This window comes from Phocoena sinus, chromosome 8 (genome assembly GCF_008692025.1).
Source record: "Phocoena sinus isolate mPhoSin1 chromosome 8, mPhoSin1.pri, whole genome shotgun sequence".
In the NCBI taxonomy this organism is placed as follows: Eukaryota; Metazoa; Chordata; class Mammalia; order Artiodactyla; family Phocoenidae; genus Phocoena; species Phocoena sinus.
The window spans coordinates 79,204,374-79,224,572 of NC_045770.1; the positions used below are offsets into that span (position 1 = coordinate 79,204,374).

At 42.1% G+C, this 20,199-nt stretch overlaps 1 protein-coding gene across 1 annotated transcript; it reads left to right on the plus strand.

Annotated features, from left to right (window-relative positions):
• Positions 1-7,519: 7,519 nt before the first annotated feature.
• FIBIN (fin bud initiation factor homolog) lies at positions 7,520-9,580 on the plus strand. Its single transcript, XM_032642051.1, has one exon. The coding sequence runs from the start codon at positions 7,968-7,970 to the stop codon at positions 8,601-8,603; it is 636 nt and encodes a 211-aa protein (XP_032497942.1). The 5' UTR covers positions 7,520-7,967; the 3' UTR covers positions 8,604-9,580.
• Positions 9,581-20,199: the final 10,619 nt, after the last annotated feature.

Below are 20,199 nucleotides of genomic sequence, written 5' to 3' on the forward strand. Positions count from 1 at the left end.
GCCCGTTTTTGACTCACCTTCAAAATAGCCTCTATCATCCTCTTCCAACTGCATTTCTTTAGAATGAAAAATTAGATTTGAATTTGGATTCAAAGCATAATCAAGGACTTGTTCACTGCAGGACATTTTAAAAGTCCTCAAGATCTTGAAAAAGAAAAGGCAGCCAAGAACAAAGAAACGCAAGTGTGGAAGATATTCCTCTTTTCTAACAAAGAAAAGAAAGAAAAATGTGAATACTAACCCTGCCACAACCCTCCATTTCCTGCCCAGGCTGATTTCTGAGGGGCACCTCTTTGGCCATTTCATGGGCTCCTTTGTAAGTTTTATTGAGAGAAACAGCAGAACGCCTTAAATAAGGGGACTGACTCAGCCCCTTTGTTCCTCGGTAACCTCAGTCAGTGGCTCTTGGCTTAAAAATTCCATGACACTTGTCCTGTTCCCAATCAGATGTGAGATTCAACTCCCTAAAATCATCACAGTCTTTGTGGGACCCTCTTGTGATCCTCACTGTACACTTCAATTTGCGGACTCTTTGTATCCATGTTTCCCACAACCTCCACAGATTGTAGACCTGCATCTACTCCTCCTATTTCCCCATGTGAGCTGCTGAACAAAGTGCCTGCAGAGTTGAAGTGAGACCAATAAATTTACTCTCTCATACGCTGTCTCTACCTTTTCTCATCTCCCCCGATTCTACCGGACCTGAGAATTAAAATAAGGAAAAATAAAAACATTGCTTAAAGAGGGGAAATAAACAAGGCCAGATTCTTCTCCAACCCGGTTCAATCACAACCCAGGCATGTGCTTTCAACAGCAGAAAAGAGAAAATCTTTACCAGGCAAATAACAAACTACCCTGCAGGGTGGTCTGACGCTTCTGAAGCTTATAGACCAGAACACTAGGATCACATGTACAGACTGCTGCATAGTTTACTTAGAGTGGGTCAAAAGTCACCCTTCTGAGTGATACTCCCTTCTGAATGTTCTGAATATTGGAATGCATAGGGCTCTTCCCTTCTCTCCTGCCAGGATCATCTAGATTAAGTGTGAGACATCACTGGCTGACTGTTGGCTGGATAAAACATGTGCTCAAATAAGATGGATTATCTGACCATCATTAAATAATAGAATTCCTTAAATTCTACAGTTTAGCTATCATAACAACTAACAAATATTTGGTCCTTGCTATATGCTTGGCTCTGTGCTAATCACAGAGAAAATGAAGGTAAATAAAACACATCCTTACACTTGAGAACTCACAGTTAAGTAGGGGAGATAGACCAGTTTAACAGAAACCCAATGCAATGCAATACACACTACAAAAAAACAAAGAAAAAGTACCTCTGAAATACTACAAAAACATTTTGTCAAACACTAAATAGGAAGTGATCAACTTAACCTAGGGTTTGCTGATGAAAACTCATTAAGCACCTCCTATGATTCAGGCACTGTACCAGGCACTGGGGAGAGAGTGAACATAGCTCCTATCTTCATATGCTGTAAGTTGAGCTGGACTGACAAACCTAGAACAAATAAATACATAAAGTACAATTATAAATAGTGGAAAATGCCATGAGGAAAAGAACAGGGTGGTATGATAGGGAATGCTCAAGAGAACTAAGTAAAATCTGGAAATCAAGGAGAGACTTTTAGAGGAAATGGCATTACAGTTAAGACATGAGAGAGTAGGCATGAACCAGGACAGGAGTTGGGTAAGAGGGTTCTAGGCAGGGAAAACAGAATGAGTAAAGACTTTGAGATGAGAACAAATTTGAACAAGAATCCCATATGGCTTAAGCATAGTGAACAAAGTGGGGCGTTGCAGAAGGTGGAAATTGAGAAGCTGGGACCAGACTGAGCAAGACCTGGTAGGCTAACTAAGGAAGCTGAATTTCAGTCAAAGTGCAGTGGGATGCCATTGAGGCATCTACAGTGGTGGATAAAATCCCTCCCAAATGACTCTGAATCCTTATAATGTGCTTAGCTTACATGGCATGGTGCTGCACAGACAGACACTATTTGATCCCTGGCTCAATCAAGCCTCTTAGTAGCACTCTCCTTCTCTCCTCTGGACCCCCTAGCTCTTATTTTCAGTGATGCGTCTCCTCTCTGAGAATTTAACTGCCCCCCTCCATCCCCTCCCTTCCCCACCACCATATGCATTATTTCTTGTACCTGTGTCCTCAGAATCCCCTTCAGCTAAGGGTGGTCCTCTACCTGATACCATGCTTTCCCCCTGTACCTTCCTGGAAACCCTCCTCATACTCTTGACCTCCCTTCCTTCAGACTCTCCTACTCCACCTCTCTGACTCTCCCTAGCTCTTTCCTCTATGATTAGCATAGACTGTGTTGATGGGTGAAATGGGTGGATAGGATCACAGATTCCTTGAATCTGGTAGTGACAATAAAAGAAGTGCTTATAGTCTTTTCTTTGAGAGTATTTTCTAACCTAGCTGCAAATAAGAAATATTTGCATTATTGTAGAATCTATTTCACAACCTACATCCTCATTTCCTGTTTGGCAGTTCTACAATATTTCTAACAGCCTTTTTTTCTGGAAAGTGTGGTAGAGATACCTAGTGTTCTTCCACATTTGGTTTTCCTCTCCTTCTGGGCACATGAAAGAATTAGACTCCCCTTCCCTTTGCACCAAGGCAGGGTCATGTCACTGGCCAATAGGCAGTGTGCAAAGTGGCACGTGTCACTTCTGAGCCAATGCATTTAAGTGCAGCACAGCACGTGTCTCTCTGGAGCCCTCTTCCTCTGCCATGTTAACCAGGGAGGTCTCATGTTGTAAATGGTCAGGTAGAGTTGCCACATAGAGGAGAGTTACTGAGTCACCTTGAGCTGCAGAAGACTTGAATTTGGTGCTAACATTTAGTGATGTTTGTTACCACAGCATATCATGCCTATTCTGACTAATAGAGAAAGATGGGAGAACTAATCACTCTCTTCACACATTATACTTATTTCCTTGTAACCATTCTAATTATGATTTCATAGGTGAGTTTGTTGCCTATTTTTTAATAAATTTATTTATTTTATTTTATTATTTATTTTTGGCCGCATTGGGTCTTTGTTGCTGCGCACAGGCTTTCTCTAGTTGCGGCAAGTGGGGGCTACTCTTCATCGTGGTGCGCAGGCTTCTCATTGCGGTGGCTTCTCTTTTTGCGGAGCCTGGGCTCTAGGCATGTGGGCTTCAGTAGTTGTGGCATGTGGGCTCTAGAGTGCAGGCTCAGTAGTTGTGGTGCACGGGCTTAGTTTCTCCACAGCATGTGGGATCTTCCCAGACCAGGGCTCAAACCCGTGTCCCCTGCACTGACAGGCGGATTCTTAGCCACTGCCCCACCAGGGAAGCCCTATTGCCTAATTTTGATGGGAACTTTGTGTGACTGTTCTTGTTAAGTAACTCTCCTCTGCCCCTAACCAATGCTCTTAAAGTAAATAATAATGACCATTTCACTGAGTTAATGTGACAAATAGTTGACTAGAAAATCAAAATGCATTCCACTCTCTTCCTTATTTTCTTCCTTCTGTCTTTTCTTCCTTCTTTCCTTGCTACCTTCCTCATTCCCTACTTTTCTGTTTTCTTTCTTTCTCATCCATTTCTATTCCTCTCTCCTTCCCACCCTCTGTAAATAATGGCTGCTCAATAAAAGCTACTGACATGTTAATTGATCACATAATCCCCAAAGTGCTAAATATTGTGTCCTCATCTTCCCCCCTTTATTTTTCCCCTCTTCTCCCACCCCAGGACCCCTATTCTGGCCCAGGCTAATTCCCTTTGTTCATTTAACTTCTTTGACATGGCCCAGGGGTGAATTCAGCCTGACAGTTTTGGGGGGATTTTGGGAGCCTCCACTTCCCAGAGGCTCCTTTCGGGTTAGAAACCAAATATAGTCTAAAAGACTATACGGTGGAACCTAATCTCCCTAACCTTTCTTATACTTAATGCATACAGGGCCCTTTTCTATAAAAGTTCTACCATTACCATAATCAGAAACAGTCAGAGGATCACAAAAAACCTGTCAGGGGTAAGTCACAGAGCTTAAGAAATCTTACAGGTCTTTAGGCTCAGGGTGCCAACCTGAATTCCTCCTTCCTTCTCTGCAGCGGTAACTGGACCAAAGGAGCAAGATTTTAAAGTGCACTGAAAAGGATAAGGGATAAGCAAGTTTTAAGCTAGCCAAACCTGCTGGTACTGCATAGCAAGGATTGCATATAAAAAGCTGGTACTGGACAACGGTGTTCATCTACATGACATCTATATGACTCTGGCCCCTGCCCCCGAGGTCCTCCTTTATTCTTGAATTCACCTAGTTCCTGTCCCTTAACTTTGTCTCTAATCTTCAGCCCTAAACTCAACTGCTGTCCCTTTCAGCAGATAGTGCTTCTTGATTTCACTCTTCAAAGTCCTCTATGTGACTTGTCTGTGTTTAGATGTTTCCTCTGGCTCCATTTGTTTTAGACCAATCCTCAGAAGCCCACCTTAACTCTGATCCTGGTAGAACAGCCCAAGATGGAATTGGGCATATACGAAGAATGTATGAACAAATGTTTATAAAAAGTGAACGAAATGAAGCGTTTAATGCAAAAGGCTACAGTGGGCTGGAGCTGGCTGGCACTGGCTCATGAGAGCCAGTTGTTACGTTTTCAGGAATTTTGCAAGTCAGTTGTTAAACATCGATCACCATTATTAAAAATTAAGTTATCTAAACTTACAATTAAATAAATTATACAAATTAAAGGGAATGCATAAGTAAAACTCATCAGTTCTTAATTATTTTACTACATTTTACTATATTCTATGCTTTAGTGGTCATCTGTGTCTAATGTATCTGTATGATAGGAATGCTATATAATGATGTGTCGTTGCCCATGTCATTCTAACTCTGCACTCAATGGCATCAGCCATGGTGAGAGTATTTACCCCACGGAAATCAGCAAATGCTAGAAAGGGGGTTCTTTCCTCCCCTCAAGCCTACTGTTGAATGCTTACCAGCACAGCACTGCAATAGGGTGCCAATGTCTTTCAAAAGTGGGTACTGAAGACAAAAGCATGGGGAAGGGGGAATATTTGCAGTTACTTCCCCAGAATCTATTCTCACGCTGTCCCCTTGTTAAGCAGGTTCCTGTTTCCCAACTATATAGTTTGCATGGTAACTTGCATTTGGCTGCAGAACTGGGTTCTTATTGTCTTAAGCCCAGTGGCTATCCCAAACTTCTGACTATGATCAGCCTGGTTCAAGGACGGGTTCATCTTCTAAATCAGTCCAACTGTGGCCACTGAGCTGATCTGAAGGACCTGTATTTGAGCTACCAGGAAATCTAACCTGCCATTCCTGCTAGACATGAACAAAGAAGTCTGTAACCCCAGAAGACACTGGTAGCCACCTTGGAACCACAAATGAAAGAGACTGCCCAAGAATGAATATAAACTGAAGAAGTAGAATCAAAAAATGGTAAGAGAAAAACTAGATTCTGGACAGGTTTGGGTTGAAAACAATCTAATCTTAGACTTTCTGTAAGTCAAGGAATTTCCTTTGCCTTTAGTCTGATTAAATTGGACCTTCAGTTACTTGCACCAGAATGATTCCTTCCAGCTTCGTGACATGCGGTTTGTCTTTTAAAGGAGGTAACTGCAGGGAAAAGCAAATACTGTGTGTATATACACGTCTGACTCTTCAACAAAAGAGCAAGCTCTTTGCAGGCTGTAACTTTTTATTGCACACCTTTGTATCTGTAGCTAACTTAACACTGTGCCCTGCACATAGTAGGGGGCAAGTAGTAGTAAGTGCTTAAAATAGGCTTGTTTAGTTGAATTGGTTAGCAAGTCAGAGAAGGGATTGTGCAAGAAGTAGAGTGAATCAGAGTAAATTCCGCTTGCTTTTCTTGGCTGACTGGCCAATTTGAATCCATCTGTTGTCATTTGTCAAGGTGCCAGGGGAAAAGGGATGAAGCAATATGGTTCTTGAGTCCAAGAGTCCTGTCTCTCAAATGGAGAAAGTTGGAGTTTTCTGCTGAAACACAGTGAAAATGTCATAGTCTTTAGTTAGCATAAACACTAAGAAAACTCATGTGACCTACGTTTTCACGATGCCAAGTCTCTGGATAAAAATTAAAATGCGTGGTCAACACGCTCCTCAAAATCTATGCATGTGGCACCACATCAACAAATATCCAATTACTTAACTGGACTTCTCACTGTCTAGCCAGGGTTGTTTATGTCATTGAAAGTGATGGCAGCAAGTATGGCACTGTGGCTCTAAATGACACCAGCGCCTTATGATTATGGGAGGGAGATAAGCATAAACACAGGCAAATCACATGAGTGTTTCAGGTACATTTCAGGGCAGAAAGAGGAAATAACCATAGAAATAGGGACGCTGCCTCTGTTTTCCCACTCCTTCCCTGTCTTCTCCTCCACTCCCCTATTCGACATACAGCATCTCTTATTTATTTATATTAATTTTCTTTCCATGTCCCAGAATGTGAGCTCCAGGAAGGCAAGGATTTCTCTCTATTTTTGTTCACTGCTCTTTCTGTGAACAAAATAGACTCTGGCGAATGGTAAATGCTCAATAAATATTTGATGAACAAATGAGATGGCCTGAAGGATGGCAATATGCTAAGCAGTTCATAAATCAAAAACTAAGATGACCTGGTGAAAAATTACTTTTTTTCTAAATTAAATTAAAAGACGCAGTGACTTAATGAGTACTGGCTGGCTGAACTGCAATCTTTGTGATAACAAATAATTTGTTTAACTTTCTATCCCTTGGGTTCTCCACCCAGAAAACTGGAGATAACAGTGCCAGTCCCATATTCTTCAAAAACTTTTAAGTGTCCCAAAAGAGGCAATCGCTGTAAAGGTGTTAGGTTAAAGATGTAATGGAGGAGCTTAGCAAGGATGGGCTTTCATGAAATTAAACAACTATCTCAGTTGCCCATTGACTTATTAAACTGGCAAAATTCCATTTATCAGCTTTTGTTCCTAGACATACTAGCAACCATACGTTAATCAGTTTTCTATATTCCTATTTATACCAAAGTATTAAAGTTATTGTAACTTCAATTAACCATTTCCAAACAAAACTGCAATTTCATACACTTCAAATTTTCCTTTAAAGCCATAAACTTTTTAATGCTAAAAATAGACATACCCACAGAATGCAATCTAACTGACATTTATTTGATTGTTTTGGAAACAATTTTAAATAGTGAAATGGCATTTCTCCAGGGTAATCACCCTTCCTCCCGATTCGTTAATAGCAAAACAGTCTGTCTGTTATGGGAATTCTATTTATCCTCTTCCCATTTTCTCCTTCAAGCTAAATTCTATTTTCCGGGGTCTCCTTACCAATCCTCAAAAAGAGACCCTGTACCTTTAATAGCACAGACCTGGCGAGAGGTTTCTTTCCAAACTTGTTCCCTGGCTTCCAAGTGACGAAACCAGCTGTAATTTGAGAGCAAAGAGATCCTCAGGATATCATTAGCCAAAGGAAAAGCTCCGCATTCCCACCCAGTCCAGGAGTTGAAATAGTATCAGAGGGCAAGAACCTTTCTCTCCAGCTACAGGCTCCATTTCCCAAGGAGCGAGGGGTAACTCAGAGAGCCAGAGTAGGGCAACGGAGCCAGCCAGCGTCCAGCCAGAGAGCTGCAGCAGGGGTTCCCTACCCGTGCCGGGATCCCGCCGGGAAGGAGCCGGCTGAGTTCCAGCCACCCGAGCGAGCGCAGGGGCTCAGAGCGAGGGTGCATCCTTGGCTGCGGGCTGCGGCGGCTGCTACCCAGGCTCTGGTGCCGCAGCCACATGAAGCCAGTTGGGGAGGGGGTGCCAGGGTGCAGCGAGGCTACTGGGACTGAGGCTGACGCCGTCTCAGGGAGGCGCTGACTCCCTAGGGGACCCCCTTCCTCGCGCCTGGGCGAAAAGTCTTCTCCAGGGGTCCCCCGTCATCCTGAATATCCAGGATGGTGTTCATGAAGTTCCTCTGGATGGGTTTTCTGTGCCACCTGTGTCAGGGCTATTTCGATGGCCCTCTCTATCCAGAGATGTCCAATGGGTCTCTGCACCACTACTTTGTGCCCGACGGGGATTACGAGGAGAACGATGACCCCGAGAAGTGCCAGCTGCTCTTCAGGGTGAGTGACCAACGGCGCTGCTCTCAAGGGGAGGGGAGCCCAGCCAGCAGTCTGCTCAGCCTCACCCTGCGGGAGGAATTCACCGTGCTGGGCCGCCAGGTGGAGGACGCGGGACGCGTGCTGGAGGGCATCAGTAAGAGCATCTCCTACGACCTAGACGGGGAGCAGAGCTACGGCAAGTATCTGCGGCGGGAGTCCCACCAGATCGGGGATGCCTACTCCAACTCGGACAAGTCTCTCACTGAGCTGGAAAGCAAGTTCAAGCAGGGCCAGGAACAGGACAGCCGGCAAGAGAGCAGGCTCAACGAGGACTTCTTGGGGATGCTGGTCCACACCAGGTCCCTGCTGAAGGAAACGCTCGACATCTCCGTGGGGCTCAGGGACAAATACGAGCTGCTGGCCCTCACCATCAGGAGCCACGGGACCCGGCTAGGTCGGCTGAAAAACGATTATCTTAAAGTGTAGGTGGAAGGGCAAACTTCCAGGGAGAGAGAATCACATCAGACCCGTGGTGGAAGGTGGGGGACAGAGACGGGGCTTTTTCCCATATACTTATTACTTTTTATAACCAGATTTGCACTTGGAGAGTGATCTGATGTGATCTTAACAAGAAAGAAGTGAGAATTGAGTGGTTTTAGTTTTGTACACTATTTATGTGATTGCTATTGATTTGTCACCTGGAAAGAAGAATTTAAAACCATGTCTCCTGCCTTTCCTAGAAGGGCTTTATATCTCTGCAGAGACACCTGTTTCAGCCACCTCTGAAAGGACACAGTTTATGCAGTAGGGACTGTTTAAGCTTCCTCATCCTGAAGATTATGTGAAAATATCCAGGGAGCATGTCCACAGCTCCTTTCTGCCTTCAGCCTTCTCTCCTGGGCTCCGAAAGCTGTCAAAGTCGCCTGTTTTTCAGATGAGGTCAGAGGTGCTGCTCAGCATGCCTGGCAGAGGATGGAAGTTGCCGGTTTCTTCTCCTTTTCCTTCTTATTTATTAACCATGGTCTTTAGTTGTTTTCTTTTTGGTTTTGGATTTGGGTTTTTTGGGTTGTTTTTTTCTTAAGTATTGGCTAGAAACTATATGCAAATCACCTTTTGCAGGGAGATGTCTGCTGTGCCTCTGTGGGTGTGTGTAAGTTAAAGGGGTCACATTCAAGAAGTCTAAGGTTTGTGGTGATTATGCACTCCTGTGATATGCTGATTTGCTGTGTCTCTTATTGTGTGTCTGTGTCATCAGCACTGCAGTCCACTACAAAGAAGTAGGTAGATTGCCTTGACACACCCCCAAATGCCTGTGATTTAGGTTACCAGTGTATTCTTTCTCATTTAAGGGTTTTGCTTCTGTTTGCTTATTGAAAACTTGTACTTCAAGTAGAGGGAATTTTAATTCTCATAACTCCTTAACTAAGTTTTATTATTCAGCCAATAAATATGTTCTCATATAATACCTGCTTATTTTCTAATTTATATTCATAACTTTCATACTGTAAAGAGGAGCCAGTGCAAAAGGGAAGAGAAGGCTGGGATTGAAGCCAGTTTACTTAGAGTATATGATAAAGAAGACAGAGGGACCGCTACGTATTTGGCAATCCTCCCTTCCCTGGCCACCCTTACCATCCTCAAAAGGAAAAAGTAAAATCTAGGCTGTGCCAAAACTTGATCTCTGCTGGTCTACCTAAAAACTCCAATTTTCTCTGGTTTTCCCCTAGAATTAATTGGAAAAGTTTACGGCAAGGCTCAGAGCTTATATGCCCTCAGAATGCAGAGGGAAGGCTCCATTCTAAGCTGTAAGAATCACAGTGATGTTTAATAACTTTGAAGACAAGTCTATGTTATTTCATTAATGATTTTTAAAATGGAAATGCACTTCATTTCATACCTTTTCCCAGCCAATCCTCACCCTTCCCTTAAATATGCTTTCCTTTCATACATATGTACACACACACACACACACACACACACACACACACACACACTGGGAAATAAGTGTTCATAATTTATTATTCAACAGGGAGCTACTTTTTCTCTCCCATGCACGAGGAATCCAGTTTTCTATTCCTCCGAAGTGTCCAATATCCTCCTATGACAATAGGGGAAACTGAGGCCCAGAAAATGACTGATCCTCAGTTAGTTCTAACAGCACCAAGTCTCCTAGATTTAAGTATGGGACTTTCCCACACTGCTCTTTTCAAAGATGCTGAGAGATGAGAGGGAGTGGCTTGAGGCCTGAGGCTTTGCATAACTCTTTCATTGTTTAAAATAAAAAGGAACAAAATATGGAATAATACTTCAAATAATCATTTGTCATTTCTTTTAGCCGCCTCTAGTGTATGGGGAGAAGACTGGTGTGTGGGAAAAAGGTAAAGATCTTTTAAGAGGGTTTCTATCTTTATTCCATGAAAGATGAGGAAAAAAGTAACAGCAGAGGCAAAGGAGATGATATTTGGTACCTAAATGATTGTAGTTTGTAGTCACAACCTTTCCTATCTCAAAACTTTCATATCACTCACTTAACAGTGACCACATCTAATCCACAGACGTATTCAATGTCATCTCCTTAATCTTCCCAGTTGTAATAAGAGGATATTAGACTCATGATACGATGGAAAACTGATTTCCTCTTGATGCTAATTTCAATCAGTTGGGAATGGCTACATATAGTAGTACATCAAAAAGGATTTAAGGGCTTCCCTGGTGGCGCAGTGGTTGAGAGTCCGCCTGCCGATGCAGGGGACACGAGTTCGTGCCCCGGTCTGGGAGGACCCCACATGCCGCGGAGCGGCTGGACCCGTGAGCCATGGCCGCTGAGCCTGCGCGTGCGGAGCCTGTGCTCCGCAATGGGAGAGGCCACGACAGTGAGAGGCCCGCGTACCGCAAAAAAAAAAAAAAAAAAAGGATTTAAATGACACAGATGTAAAGATTGCTGTACCCAATTAGAGATATCTTCCATGCGTGCAGGAAGGCGAGTGGTGACACATCTGCTACAAATTTGGAAACCCAAAAATAGATAATGTCTGAGGTTCTTTCCAGTGCTGACGTTCTATGATTCCTACAAAACCAGAATGAAATTATCTGACATTGAATCATCCATTCAAGGCTAAATGTAATGCCAGTAATCTCACAGAGTCTTATGTAAATGGCCCCAGAGGGCAAACTGGAATTCCCAGGTGGGGAGAGCAAGCCATCCTGGACTATCAACCCAGAGGCTAGTATCACAAGGAGTTTCCAAATCCTCTTATGACGGGGAGCCAGCCCCAGGCAGGTCTTTCCTCTCTGCTTCCTTATTATTCTTACTAAGACTTTATTACTCACACAGTGACAAATTCTTTTTTTTAAGTAGTGGTTCTTTATTTTTTAGACCATGAAATATTTTAAGAATCTGAAGAAAACTATATACTTTCTTCCCTGAGAAATCTACTTACAAGAACATTCAATGTAGGATAGTCTTTCTTTAATAAATACTTGTCGATCACTCACTCAATATGTGTCAGGCACTAGGTTAGGTTGTGGGTAATTCTGAGATATTACAAAGTGTTGGGACACCAACTAACTGAAAGTTCTAAAAAGCCTCTTAGGGCTTTTTTTAATTTGGAGTAGGAGACATTTATTATTATTATTATTATTGTCATTGTTATTATCGTTATCAACAACAACAAAATATCCAACTTTTTTGAGAACTCAGCTCAGCATTATTGGTTAGAGCCCGTGCTAAGAACTTTGCCAGGGTATTTCCCTTAATTCTAACAACAAACTGTGTGAGGAAAGGATTATATAAAAGGAATTAACATATGCCAAGGGCTTAGAATAGTACCGGACACAGAGTGAACCCTCAATAAATGTTAGTTGTTGCTTTACTGTATTTATTATTATCATCATTTTTATAACTGAGGCCCAGAAAGCCTAGGTAATCTTCCCAAGGTTAAAACAGTGATGTCTTATTTGCTTCACTATTCTCTCACTTTTTAAGCTGATGATTATCTAGTGGGATATATGATCAAATAAAAGAAGAATGTGGAGGGTCAGGGTCCAGTGGAGCTGCCAGCTGTCCACTCCAAACATTGCCCCTTCTAGGCCAGGCAGCCTACAGCCTACAGCAGTTCAGATGCCTGAGAGGTGTCAGTCAGAAGCTGAGGGGCTCCACTGGTAACAGAATTCCTCACTGATACTTTCTCCACGTGATGCATCACGCAGTATCCTCACACTCTCAACCTGACCATGTGAAAACTGCCCTATACCTACTTTGAAGAATTCCATAGATATCTGTCCATCTATAGTCTGCCGATAAAAGACACCAGGCCACATTAGCCTCTGCAAAAGCCAAAGCCACACTCGGAGAAGCTGGCAGGTGTGGGTGTGTTATGCGTGGCAGCACGGAGAGGCTGTTCCACAGTTTATATACATTCATTGTCTTTTAAACTCTCACTTACAATTCTGCTAAGGAAACAGACACAAAACTTTCTTAGACAAGCCTTGAAACTTCAATTATAAACCGTTTAACAAGTAATAAAAGCATCCATGAAAACTACTAAAGATATGAAATCTCCCTAAAGGGTATGGTCAAATTTCCTTGGGACATTTTTCAGAGTATGATTATTAAAATCTTCTTAATAAAGAATAATACTAGGGTGTGAAATATGAATGGTAAATGTGGTTTATAAATGTTTTAATATAAAAGGAAAGACAACTGGAGACATAAAGATCTTGGTTAGGAATAGAATACAGAAATACATAACAATCATTCACCAGTATAGAGAATGAGATTCTGCAAATCATGTTAGTAATTTTGGAATCAGGGTGGTCCTTAGGAATACTATTTCCAGAGTCAGAATCCCCAAGGATATGTTATTTATCAGACTTTTCTTTTCTTTTTTTTTTTTTTTTTGCGGTACGCGGGCCTCTCACTGTTGTGGCCTCTCCCGTTGCAGAGCACAGGCTCCGGACGCGCAGGCTCAGCGGCCATAGCTCACAGACCCAGCCGCTCTGCGGCGTGTGGGATCTTCCTGGACCGGGGCATGAACCCGTGTCCCCTGCATCGGCAGGCGGACTCTCAACCACTGCGCCACCAGGGAAGCCCTATCAGACATTTTTTAAGTGCCATCATATGAGGTAACTTGGATAGAAACAGTACAGTCGGCTCTCTGTATCTGCGGGTTCCGCATCCCTGGATTCAACCAACCTCGGATAGAAAATATTAGAAAGAAAAAATATTCCAGAAAGTTCCAAGAAGCAAAACAAAAAGCAAAAATAGTGCACTGGCAACTATTTACATAGCATTTATGTTATATTAGGTATTAGTAATATAGAGATGATTTAAAGTATATGGGAGGATGTGAGTATATTATATGCAAATACTAAGCCACTTTTTATAAGGGACTTGAGCATCCCTGAATTTGGATATCTACGGGGGTCCTGGAACCAATCAACTTCAGATACAGAGGGACAACTGTGTTCAGGCATGTGGGGAAACTGACACCTATAAACGGATTTGAGCTTGGCACACTGTGGATTTGTATGTACAAGGTCCAGCAAGAGTCTAAACTAGAATTGTCTGGACAATGTAAAACAGTGTAAATAAAATAAGGATTTTGTATAACCACATATTCAAGGGATAAAGGAGTTTCATTGTTGCTGTTATTATTGTTGTTGTTTTGCTTTTTAAATAACTTTTTTTCTAGTTATATAAGCCATACCTGCTGAATTCTAATAACGTGGCAAACAGCAGAACATAAAGAAAGCAAAATCATTCATATTCTCAAACTCTCCCTGCCATACACTCACTATTTGCATTTCAGTGTGCATTCTTGTAGTGCTTTACACACATATCTATGTATTGTATTTTTTTTTAGAAAAAATGATATTTTAATAATGCATTGTTTTATAGCCAATGTGAAGTTTAAGTGTTAAATATGCTCAATTGCATAAATCTTTTAAAAATGCTTAAATCTATCCACCATGCTTCAGGAGGTGGAAGTTCTGGATTCAGATCCTGGCCCAACACGTGTTAGCTATGCAACTCTGAAGAAGTCCCTTCAATGTTCTGAAATTCAGTCACTTTGCTTGCAAAATGAAGATAATAATAGCTAATATTTACTGAACAGGCACAGCTCAAAGTGTTTTCCATACATTACCTTATAAAATCCTCACAGGGTCATATTTCAGGTAGATGTTATAGTTTCTGAACTTTTTGTATAATGACACTGAGACACAAAGAGGTTAAGGTCTCGCAGCTAAACACGAGTGGAGTCAAGATTCAAAAGCAGGCAATCTGACTTCTCTATTGCCCTCATAACCACTAATGATGCTTTTCCTTTCTGGAAGCAGGAGATTGGACACATGATTTCTTAACTCTCTGCCTATTCCAGGATCTATGACATGTGGCCTGTGAAATGAACATTTTCTTTATATGATTACCTTAACCGAAAAAGTTAAACCCAATTTCTCTCAAAGAACTTTTTTCTCTGCTTGATTTTACGTTGGGCCAAGTATCCCCTTATAACTGTGTCACTCTGTGATTCTTTGCCTAAGAACAACTGGTTTCTCGCTAAATATGACATTTTTCCAATCACTTTCACATGTATTATCACTTTCTATCATAACATTTACTCTGTTACTTTTACTCTGGAACATTTACTCTGTTACTCTGGTAGAAGAGTAAATCAGAGAAAGAAAGAGCTTGGGGTCAGAGAGGAGAACTGAGACTAGGTAGTATAGGAACTAGATGGTTATCATAAGAAATTTGGATATTATTCTAATTTCAATGCACTTGAAGTCTAAGGAGAGCATCTATTTAGATATTAATTAATATAATATATGTAATATTGGATAATATTTGGGTATTATTCAAATTTCAATGATCTAATTTCCTTTTGGATATTATTCAAATTTCAATGCACTTGGAGATCTAAGGTGAGGAGTAGTATGATCTGATTTACACTAAAAAGACCAGGTTGGGAGGAGATTATATGTGGGGCAGCAAGAGTGAAAGCAGGAAAGCCACTTGGATAGGTGGCTACAAGGTCATGCTGATGAGAGATGACGAAGGCTTGGGCTAAGGTGCTAATGGGGGAGACAGCAGGAACTGGCCTTGATCCTCTACCAATATGTCTCATTATTGCTTTTGCCACAGAAGAGTGTGTGTCATTATTCCCAACCTTCTTCTGCATTGATCCAATTTCCCAACTCTTGGTTCCACTTCTCTTCCTCCCCTTTTGGATGTGACTCTAGCATTGGCTCCCTCAGATTCTTGACCACCTTCCCCTACCAAAAAGTGGCTGGATATGTATGAATGACTACCTCAGGCAATATATGGACCCCAGCTGACCCCTCCCACTCAAAGCTCCAACTCTGGCCCACCAGCCCAAGCCCTGTCTACCCTAATTTTTAGGCTGGAATGGACAGACCTTTAAAGGTGGAGATTTGCATTCAAACCACAGGCATGACTCACATGACTGCCTATTACACAAAGATAACTGTGATCTCACTAAAGTTTAGACATCTCCCCTTTACTAATGATCTCAGGCATCACCACTGCATCTCTATTTATTCTGCATTTTTCTTCACAGGAGTTTTAAGATGGATAAGCTATATCTAAATACATAACTTTTCTTCTGAGGCTTTCAAATGACTTCAGAATTTGTCATTGCCTCGTACTCGATAAGGGCACAGAGCATCCTATTTTGACTCTCACAGTGTTTACTCGTATGGCTTGTACATTTCACCATGTCTCATTTTTGCCTTTCCACGAAAAACAGAAGACATTTTGTGTGTCAATAGCTTGCTGTTTACAGAGCAGAACCTGACAACTATGATTAATGAGGGAGAGCCTCCATGCTTTGGGATTGGCAGTAATGGCTTGCATTTTCCAGTTGTGAAAAGTTTCCTCCTGCAGGAGTTAAGGAAATGTGTTTCCTGAATGTCTTTTCTTGCTTTGATCTTTGCCCGACTCTAAATGCAGGCACTCCGCTCAACTTTCAAAATGTATGCTTTGCTGGCAGTCCCACTGAGTCAACCACTAACATTTTCCACATGATTCGACTACAGATTAAATTATAAAGAGCAGAAAATCTAGTGGGTTCGCTCGCTCTGAGGTACATTTTTGCCTACCCTTCAAGTGTCTGTTTTCTCCTGCCCTGGTTTTCCCTCCCCCTTGCCTTAGCAAAGCTCTTTCTCTCCTGTTTCCTCCTTTGCTCTCCATCTCTCCCTCTCCTTTTGCTCTTAGGAGCATGGGAAGTAGAGGCAGAATTCGGATTCACATCATGACTGCAATTTATTAGCTGCAGAAACTAAGCAAATCGTTTAACCTCTCAGAGCCTCCGTTTCCTCCTCTGTACAGTGGGAATCATGACACATAGTTTGCAGGGTTCTTGTGAGGATTTGATATGCCATTGTATGAAGAGGACTTACTATAATAGTGAGCCCAAGTGCGTGCCATTATAACCATGCTGTCTGGCCATGGGTAGCTCATTGAAGACCCTCCTTTAAGAAGGGACACCTTATGTGTTCTTAGGGTAAAATGAAAAAGACGTATTTCAAATAAGCCTTAGACATTGTATGTATGTGTCATGAACCTGTATTAACCTCCCCATTCTAGGCAGGCATCTCAGAAGCCAAAGACGTGTTTGTTCCCATTCATGTAAGAGATGCTCCTTTGCATGTATGTGTGTATACCTCAAACATTCCTCCCTATCTAGGCCAAGAGAATGAATGCTATTGCAGGAAATAACACTTAGCAAACTTGCTTACCTTTCCTTTCCAAATGTTAACAGTGCCTTTGCTTCTTGCCTTGAGCACAGGGATGATGCACATGAAAGAAACTCGGGAACTGCAGTACTTGGGCAGCTACAGTGAGAGAACTCGCAAATCTTGGCAACAGGGCTACCAAGTGAGAGAGAATAAGAATATTAATTCCTAATATTTACTGAGCACTAACTACATATTTGGTCCTGGGTACCCTGGACAAGTCCAGTTTCAGGCCTGTCAGACTAAAACCAGAGCCCATTTGTGGTGATCTCAATATGGAAAGCATTAGGGTGAGAGCATGATTTTCTTTATGTAAACCCACACTCTTGCTGTGGGATTTGCTGGCCTTAACTGCCTGGTAGTCCTCTATCGCAGCAGTCCCCAACTTCTTTGGCACCAGGGCCCGGTTTCGTGGAAGACAATTTTTCCACTGGTGGGGCGGGGGAAGGAGGGATGGTTCAAGCCGTAATGCGAGCGAAGGGGATCGGCAGGGGATGCTTCGCTCGCTCTCCCACCCACCGCTCACCTCCTGCAGTGTGGCCCAGTTCTTAAGAGGGCTTAGGGACCCCTACTTTATAGCCTCCAGGATATGAGCTTGCTAGGGCTGGTAGATTGTACTGATCTAAACCCTGTTTCAGCTCGGACATATGGGGTCTTCACTAAGAGGACCCAGGGACATTTGCATGCAGCTTGCAGACTTCCTGAAGTGAGAATTTCTGAAGTTAGTAATTCTCTAGCTTGCCTGCTTCTCCCCCATGCACTCTCTACCTGCGCTGCAATGGAAGAGGCCCTGGGTCAGTTGAACAACGACTCAGGATAGGGCATGGTGATCCCTGCAAATACACTCAGAGAAGACTTGGATCTACATCCTCTTCAGTATAAAAGCAGACAGTGTGGCCCAGTGAACACTAATCTGTGCATATATTTAGCAGTAAATCTAAGGAATAAATAGGCAACATTTCTTTTCTAATTCTAGAAGCATTCTGTTCACTTGGGAAACTTCAGAAATAGAACAATTTTTAACTGTTTGGCTCAAACAAAAACTCATTCAGGCTCAGAAATTGGCAAAGGCCACACTAATGATAAATACTTATCCCATAATCACATTTTCCATAGCCCCTCTAATTTCCAAGAGTTTTGTCATAAAAAGAATTGCAATGAAAAATCTGGACTGCCAGTTCGCAATAATGATGTAATATTACCAGGATGTCAGGGTTTACAGGGCTCTCCCATTTATTCTGTAAAACTTTGACCATTACCAAAGCCACCACTTTGCCTTTCATTCATTGTTAAACAACTATTTTTCAGAGGGGCTATTCATTCATTTTTCTGTTCATTCAACAAATATTTATTGAATACCTACTATGTGCAATTACTTTACTAGATTCAGAGCATAATACTTGTAATAATAATGATAATAATAAAAATAAAACAATAGACAATGTTTTTACACTCCTTACTATGTGCCCAGCACACTATTTTGAGCATATCACATTTATTTAACACAGGTAAACCTTGCAATAACCCTTCAGAAGGTTTGCTTGTAAATTGCTCAACAACCTTTCTAGAATGTCACCAATGCCAATGCCAACCCCTCTTCTTGCCTCTTCCCTGATCCCCAGCCTTGCCAGAGTCCCCTCTCTGGCTACCAGCCTCTCCTGATATGACCCCTCCTACCTTCTAATGGAATGCTAATTCTGGGAGGATAGAGCAGTCTTTAAATCAGGAGTTCAGGAATATTTGGAGAAAGTTCTTCCTCAGTGATCCAGGGAGTTAAATAAAACAAACTTTAGATTATCTGAGAAAGAAATGTTAGAGAAAGAAAGTTAGCAGGAGAAGACCTTGACCCCAAGCTCAAGTTTTCGGGATTGAGCCAGCCAACCTGATCATGAAACCCAAGATTTCAACATTATGTTAACCTCTGTCAGGCTAAAATAGAAATAGAACGGTACTTGTAATTACATCCCTAGATACAGTTTTGGCCCTGAGAGCTACACAGTCTGAGAACATCAGAGCTAGAAATAACCTTCACAAATGGAGAATCTGAGGTCCAAACAAGTGAAGAAATTTATTCCAGGTCATATAAACTCATGGTATTAAGGCCAGGATGTCACAGAATCACAACCCGAGGGGCCAAGTTCATCCCATTTACCTGGTCAGTCGTCAGCTGCCTGAATTTCTTATATTATAATATGGCAGCCCTGCCAAGTGATAATACAGCCCACATGCTTGCACTCCTTAAATTGTGGTGCAATCCTTTGTCTCTGGAGGAGTGCATTCAATTGTCAGAGAGTTCCAACTCTTAGAATGTTCTTCTGTAGTTTGAACTTAAATCTCTCCTCATGGAGCTTCCACCATTCAGGGACCCACAGCCTCATTTATCCCTTTTCCATATCAATTTAATCAACGACCTGGCAGCTCCTTTGGCCAGGCTCCATAGCCTCCAACCTTTCCTTCTGTAGCATAATAACCAAGGTCTCCATGCTCTACTTTATTACCAGCAAGCAATGATTTACAGTGGTTAAAAGCATGGGCTTTGCAAACCGACAAACCTCTGGGTGGAATCTCAGTTTTACATTTACAACACAAACATCCAAGGGCAGTTTATTTATTCTGACCATAACCTGGGTTCTTTTACGTGAACTGGTGATGATGATACCCACAACATAGGATTGCTGGGGTGAATAAATGAAATAACATGAATAAAATTCCAAGCACTACACCTAGCACTTCGTAAGAATTCAACAAATAGATCTGAATGGATGAATGAACAAACCCTAGGTTGGGTCTTTGTATAAATTCAGCATTGTTAAGGGAGCTGTATAGAAAGAATTACAAATCTGGGGAAGACCCTGTTGGGGAGAAGGCCAAAGGAGGAATGAAGGGGAGAGGCCCGAATGATTACCCCAAAGCTGCCACGGCTTACGACTGGTGAGCTTTCCGTGCAGGACATCCTCAGCCCTTCTGTCACAAGTTCACCAACCATGTGATAAGCCGTGTAGTTCATGCTCATGGCTGTGCTCAGTAAGGGGACAAGAGGAGCCTTAAATTCAAATCTTTTTCAACAGATTCTGGACTTTCTCATAAACGTCTGACCACATGCTAATTTGAAAGTCCAAACACTAAGTTATTTTGGGAATGGGAGAAAAGGTACTTTCTATCTTATCCCTCCCCACTCCCTTACCAGCTACAAAGACAGCTGAACAGACTTTCCTAACTCTTTCCCAAAACTTTCATGTTTGGGCTGAGCTCAGCCCTGGAAGATCTCACTCTCAAGAGAAAGACCTGAGAAAGTCATTAAAGGCAAATGAAAGCCCTGGAATAG

Coding starts and splice junctions, on each gene's coding strand:
- FIBIN (XM_032642051.1), top strand. CDS start 7,968: ATGGTGTTCATGAAGTTCCTCTGGATGGGTTTTCTGTGCCACCTGTGT.